A 7,500-nucleotide genomic window follows, 5' to 3' on the forward strand; every position below is an offset into this window, starting at 1 on the left:
AATGAGACAATTAGGTGTGCTCCAGAAACACCTTAATGTGTTGGAGGTCCCGGCCACCACGTCTTAAGCTCTTGTCAGTAGAACAAGGCACCGGGGACCCCCGCCCTCCCACCCTCCCACCCTGTCTCTTATGGAATACTGCCTCACGCATACAGGGCCTACAGGGGCAGGAAGAGAGAAAAAGGCAAATCAATTATGGCTTTAGTAAATAACACTGTCCATGAGGGAGCTACAATGCAGGCTACAGAGGCTTTTAAGGAGCTCTGAGGACTAAAGCTTTGTTCTCTATGTGTCCAATGGGGTCCATGTTGCATGTTACATGCTACTAACACACACAGATACGCGTTGCTACATAATCCACACAAAGATTGGATTCCACACATGATGAAAGGATAAAGTTATTTATTTGAAACAATGTTAGAATATAACATCGGTATAATCAGTATGGTGTGTAGCGTATGGATGTGTGGACCCTGTGCTGGGGGGGATCTTGTATGATATGACCATAGAACCCAACATAGGTCCAAAAACCCTACAGCAAAACACCAAACCCAAAAGCCAGGCTGGGAGTGACTAGCTGAAGGGGTGTACCTCTGCAGGTGTGGCCTGCAGTGACCGAGAGGTTTACTCCTTCAACCTTCCCGCCCAGCCTGGCTTTTGGGTTTGGTGTTTTGCTGTACGGTTGTTGGTCACATCACGCCCCCACACCCTCTGCCCTTACGCACCCTGCTTACAGACCCTTGGTTGTGGTTTTGGTTACTTTTGGTTTGGTTTTGTGCATCAGCTGATTGCAAACACAGGGAGGGAGGGAGGGAGGGAGAGGAGGAGAGAGAGGGAGAGAATGACTGACTGACTGACTGACTAAATGCTATTTGAGGTCAGGAAAGATGGTACTGTTGATCCCAGCAAAGAAATGAATTGCACCATGCTGCAGTCATATGTGGTAGAAGTGATCTAAGAGAGAGAGAACAAGAGACCCAACACAGAAACATAGTGATTACTGGTAATTGTCACGTAAGTGTGTGCACAGGCCTGTGCGTGAGGAAGAGAGAGTGTCTTTATGTGTGGAACTCTGTATTGTGTGTGTGGGCGTGCTGACGAAATATGTGGATATACAAACATTTACATACCATTTTTGATAACTGTTCGTGCTTTTGGGCTGGACTGGAAGTTAGGCAGCACAAGGTCAAACTATATACTACCATCAATCCAACCTCAATACGTAATATAGATAGAGTTAGTAGGATAGCCCAAGTTTGATATGGGCTATCCTACTAGAGGACAAAGTTCTGCGGCATCGACTCCCGAGACGAGAATCTTTCTGGAAGTTTGATCTATACCCAGAAAATCAGAACAATGCAAAGAGAACCCATGCATTGGCTGCTGTGAACGCAGGAGTGCAAGTGTATGTGAATGTGTTGGGTGAGTGTGTGTCTGTTTGTGTCTGTGTGCGTGCGCGTTTGTGTGAGAGAGAAGGGGGAGGTGGTGTGTGTTGAGGTGGGTAGGGGGTTTTAGAATTCTTTGGACACAGCTGAAAACCGTACTTGTGTAAGATATCTGAACATTTGCCCTTAGGTAGAAGATAGAGATATAGTCCACAATACTTGCATCAGTTTCAGATGATGTTCCATCGCACATGTTTGGGGAGACATGGATTACGCAAGCTCCCTGTTCACTCCATGGTGTTAGCGATGTGTGTTGTTATTTTGTCTGTGATTGTGTGCGTGTGTGTTTACTATACACATGCCAATTAACATGGCGCTCAGTCAAACTCTTAGAAGAGTGTCTTATCAGACCATTCCTCAAGGGATACACCAGTATGGGAACACACTTTGTGTGCGTGTGTGTGTGTGTGTGTGTGTGTGTGTGTGTGTGTGTGTGTGTGTGTGTGTGTATGTGTATGTGTATGTGTGTGTGTGTGTGTGTGTATGTGAGTGTTTCTGTGTCCGTGTGTCTGCGGGCAATTGTGTACGTGTGTGTCTGTGTCTGTGTTTACGTGCGAGTGTGTATGTGTGTTTCTTTGTCTGTGTGCGAGTGTCTCTGTGTCTGTGTTCGAGTGTGTCTGTGAGTCCACCCTAGGTGCAATCAGTTTGTCCAGCCTCAGTAATGGTATTCTACATTGTATCATCTCCCCTCTCTCTGCCCCTTACCTTTCCCCTTCTCCCTCGCTCTGCACCTGTCCTCCCATCTCGGCCCCCTGCTCATGTGTATTCTCCCTTATTTCCCCAGATTGCCTTCTCCCAGCACAACAGCATCATGGATCTGGTGCAGTTCTTTGTGACCTTCTTCAGGTAGGTGTGATTGGTTATTCACACAGCCTTATCCAGGCTACACACATGTGCACATGTACATACACACACCCTCATCCACATACGGCACCAATTCCCTGTACATACAAAGACACACGCACACACATACACACACACACACACACACACACACACACACACACACACACACACACACACACACACACACACACACACACACACACACACACACACACACGGCACCACACCTGTAAACACACACACAGAATCACCAACACACCCCCCCACACACACACACACACACACACACACACACACACACACACACACACACACACACACACACACACACACACACACACACACACACACACACACACACACACACACACACACACACACACACACGCACATCTCAAACTCACATCGCATACTCATAGCAGCTCAGTGCCCGAGGGCTAATTGCAACACTGTGGCGATGGCCCATCTTAACTTACCTCTGAGGGGTGGTCCAACCTTACACACACTCATACACAGACACACACTCATACTCAAACACATATAGGCAGCAGAGTAGATTGTAAGGACAAGCCTCTGTGTGTGATGATGAATGGAGCTCTCCCCCTGTGTGTTGTGTTTGCTTTGGTTAAATGGGACGAGGTGTGTGATGCAGAGAGCAGCACACATGGGCCGGGCTTAGGACGGAACGGATAAAGAAAATCAGTAACCGTTGCTTAGCAGATACGGGCCTTCAACCTGAACAAACAAAAAATAACTCATATCGGAGATGAATGGACGTGTAATTGTTTTTAAAAGTGTAAACGTCCCCAGCCCATTCGCCATCCCAATAGGGGGGGGGGGGTGCTACATTTTTGCAAGAAAAATAATAGAACTACTTAAAAAGTAAGTGATCATCCCAGTCAGAACATGCTCGATTGTTTCTGAGGGCAGTGGAGTGGATTGTGTGTAGAGAGCGTACTGTGAGCCAGTGCTGGGGTCAGTGGAGTGTGACATAAGCTTACAACATGAACTTTATTGCCATTCAGTTTGATTCTCAATGGCAATTCAGTTTTAAATATATACAGAAAACACCTATAAAGTTTAGTTAAATAGGTGTCATTTATTTTGTAATAAATAGTGGAGTAAACAACTTTAGACTACTTTTGGTGGAGTGTAGCGAGCTATAGCCAGAGTTTGTGGTATAAGGTTATCATCAGCTCAGCCCAGCTAACTCGGATTCATCGTGACCTCACACAAAACCTGTCAAAAGGTGTGTTTGAGGGTATGATGATTCTGGGTTGAGTTGGAGTGAGTTGTAACGTTCCCAGCTCCATGCACCAGGAGGAAGATTGCCCAGGGCCCCAAATGAGCTGGGTCCAGCCCCCGGAGTACGGGATGGAATATAACCTTCACAAGACTTGGCTCCACCTGAAAGAGCTGCTCCTAGATTGGGTGGTTCTCTAGTTAACGGCTGTGTGTTGGTGCGGTGGGGAGAAAGTCAAACAGCCACTGGAACAGAGCAACAGATGAAAGCAGCTTTGATGCACGTCCAATGTCATTTAGTGTGTTTTGTTTGGATTTGCTTCCACACATCTAGGTGCATCTTAGAAATGTCTAGTCTTCTCTATTTTACTATATTTTATTCATTTCACTCGACTTAATCCCCTAGAAATGAGTTCTACCTCGACATCCCAATGTATACTTGTACAACTTTGAGTGAAAGAAGAGAAAAATAATTTGTCATTTTTTCTGGTTGAAAACGACAAAAGAACTTGCGAAATAGCTTAGAGTTGAATGGGAATAAAGCCATTTCAAATTCCATTTCCACCCACTTCACAGCTATCATCTCTCTCTCTCTCTCTCTCTCTCTCTCTCTCTCTCTCCCTCTCCCTCTCTCTCTCTCCGTCTGTCTCTCTCTCTCTCTCTCTCTCTCTCTCTCTCTCTCTCTCTCTGTCTGTCTCTGTCTCTGTCTCCCTCTGTCTCTCTCTCTCTCTCTCTGTCTCTCTCTGTCTCCCTCTGTCTCTCTCTCTCTCTCTCTCTCTCTCCGTCTCTGTCTCTGTCTCTCTCTGTCTCTCTCCCTCTCTCTCTTTTTGTTTATTAAAGAGTAGCCAGCCGGATAGGCCAAGAGTGTTTTAATGGGAGTTCTGACTGTGTGCAGGACGTTTGACTTGCAGCGGCCACAGAGGCACAGACAGTGGATCTAATGAGAGTGGGTTTGGGATGAGAGCTCAAATGAAGTCTGCTGTCTCCAGGCAAAATCCTGCCAGTAAACTTCGACAAGTGTGTGTGTGTGTGTGTGTGTGTCTGAGCCCCTGAGTGTGGCTTTCTGTTTGTGGTGTGGGTGTGTCTAACTGTGAAATGGTGGTCATGTTATTTATGTGTGTTTTCCCACTTGCCTGAATGCATATGCGTCACCCTGGTTGTGTGTTCATGCATGTATGTGTGTCACGCCAGCACCACGCTGGTCAGTCAGGCGTGTGTATCCGCCCTGAGCCCGCTCCTGGACATGAGCGACCTATAGGCCAGCGCATGGGGGTGATGTCATCATTAGGGGACGGTATTATTAAGTTGTGCCGCGAGTGCTTTGGTGTTTCACTTAACACGTGTTTGTGACATCTACTTTCTACTGACCCACTAACGGTGGGGGGGTGCGGGGGGGCGGGGGAGGGGGCACTGGAGGTAGAGCAGGTGGTGTGGCGGAGGAAGATTGCTGGTTTGATCACCTGCGCTCCTCTTCCTCCTGCTAGCGTATTGTGAATGTGTCCCTGAGTAAGAAGGCTCCCCCTAATTCAGGGATGGGCAACTGGCGGCCCGCGGGTCGCATACGGCCCGCATCCTCACTCAGTCAGGCCCGCACATAATTAAAATACATAAAAAATAAATAAAAAAAATAAAAAATTGATCGAGTTACAGAAAACTTGGTCAAGAAAGATGAGAAGAATTCATAGAATTCAAAGGCAAACCCATGCGTCTAGTTTGCTTAGAAACGATATCAGTCATTAAAGATATCCACTTAAGTCGCCACTACAACTACTACAACTGTAATGAATATCATGCTTTTGGGTTTGAGTTCATTGAGTTGTTGCACTCAATGTTGGGCCACTGTTTTTCAGCTTTGTGACATCATTGAATGATGATGTATGTGAGCCCTTTGCACTGATAAAAATACTACCCATTCATGTGGCTGTTTGAGCATGGAAAACATGAAATTAATGTATGTTGTTTCAATTAAAATACCGTACATAGGTTATGTTTCTGGAAGATTTTTAGTTAGTGGCCATCCTCAAAATGCACCAGAATACAGGAACTCATATCTACCAAATACAAAATTGTGTAGCTTCTCTCAGCTCACGTTTAGTTGAAGTGTGCAGTCATGTGGCCCTCTGATGGTTATGATGAAAAATGTGGCCCTCTTTATCATGAAAGTTGCCCATCCCTGCCCTAATTGCTCCTGACATGCCCGCTGTCACCTGGTTGACGTGGTGAATGGACGTGTGTGTATGAATGTGTGCGTTTGCCTGTTTGTATGTTTCCATTCAACCTACTGCAGACTCCGGGGGGGGGGGGGGGGGGTTCCATAATGGACAGCTCCAAACACACGGATAATAGAAACAGTGAAGCCATTAGGTTGCCATTGATACAGTGGACCCCTTATCCAAATCGGCAACATATGACGATCCGTATGCATTCAAAACCTGGATGTGATGCTGGTGAACCCCGGCCTCAGCCAGGCCACACATGTATACATTTGATTTGTACCATGTTTAATTTGTTCAATTATAAAAAAAAAACACAGAAACAAATAAACACGCTGCAATGCTGTCTGAGAATACTCTTGCATTATAAATGTTAAAACATGAGCTGAGAATTACAAAAGTCTATTCGACTAGGTAGGCAATTGTCAAACTTAGCATAGTTATGTTTCATTCCTTTTCAACAACATGTAACATTTTTAGCTATGCATGTTATTATTTTTACTTAGATGATGTATATGTACGACATAAACCAGTAATATTTTAGTGGCATATCTTTGACTGAAACAGGTTTTGTGTCACTGTTTTGATTTGGGTGTGGTATATTCAGTAGGCCTGCTGTTGAATGTGATTTTGGGTGGCACTCTCCACTAGTGAAAATGTTTTCACCGTATTGGTTTACTGTTTTAAAGTTGTAATCCCATTACGATTACTTCTTAACTTAAATGTCTATAATATCAATGTATCTGTGGGGTTTACATTAACCCTAATGGTTATTCAAACCTTCTTCAGGGTTGGATACACTTAATAGTTTAAACCTCAGAGATTGACTCTGGTCTTTAAGAAAAAACATTAATCCTCTCTCTCTCTCTCTCTCTCTCTCTCTCTCTCTCTCTCTCTCTCTCTCTCTCTCTCTCTCTCTCTCTCTCTCTCTCTCTCTCTCTCTCTCTCTCTCTCTCTCTCTCTCTTATATCTCTAAATGAGGCAGAAGAAATGTGAAGACAGTCATAATTGAAGAGCGTTTATGCTCTCCATCTCCCTAGTCTCAGATGCTAATTGGTGACACTGCAGTTTAGCTTGAGCCAATTACTCCCCTGGCTAGCCTCACTTGATTAGCAATTAGCTTCTCTTTTTGGCTTGTACTTTCTTCTCTCTCTCTCTCCCTTTTATCTGTCTTACCTTTTCTATCCCTTCATCAACTCCATCCGCTTCCCTTTCTGTCCATTATTTTAATCCATTCTTTGTTTACCTCTATTCTTTCCCCCAGATATTATCCACCTCCCTCTCCCTCCATCTCCCTCTCCCTCTCTCTCCCACTCTACCTCTCCCTCCCTCTAAAGCTGCTTGCACACCGCCGCGCGTCAACCGCCCTGATAACCGCCTCGCTGCCGGCGGGTTCAGCGCGGCGGTGTGAAAGGGCCAGGCGTATTCAAAAGCGGCCCCTGCTGCTGCCGCCGAAAGTTTCAACACGGGGAAAGCTGAGCAGTAGGGCAAGACCTGTGCGCGTTCACGTGGGCGGCAACCGCTTCCTGGTCCAACAGCCGCTTTTGTAACCGCCTCCCCTCTGCTACCCTTCCCTCATTGAAATGAAAGGAGGCGGCGAGTTGCCGCGTGGCGGTGTGAAACCAGCTTAACTCTCGCGCTCCCTCTCCCTCTCCCTCCCCCTCCCTCTCACTCTCTCTCCCCCTCCCTCTCACTCTCTCTCCGATGTGTCCCCAGACTAAAGGGCCCACATATGTATTACTGATAGACTATTT

The 7,500-nt window shown here is 46.0% G+C and overlaps 1 protein-coding gene across 2 annotated transcripts in view; it reads left to right on the forward strand.

The window, feature by feature from the left end:
- atrnl1a (attractin-like 1a) overlaps positions 1-7,500 on the forward strand; it is a 222,208-nt gene that overhangs the window by 122,546 nt on the left and 92,162 nt on the right. For both annotated transcript variants that reach the window (XM_060073933.1, XM_060073934.1), the window contains exon 26: positions 2,230-2,291. In XM_060073933.1, the coding sequence (XP_059929916.1) occupies positions 2,230-2,291 (62 nt within the window). The remainder of the gene's footprint in view (positions 1-2,229; positions 2,292-7,500) is intronic.

Source organism: Gadus macrocephalus, chromosome 15 (assembly GCF_031168955.1).
Source record: "Gadus macrocephalus chromosome 15, ASM3116895v1".
Taxonomy (NCBI): domain Eukaryota; kingdom Metazoa; phylum Chordata; class Actinopteri; order Gadiformes; family Gadidae; genus Gadus; species Gadus macrocephalus.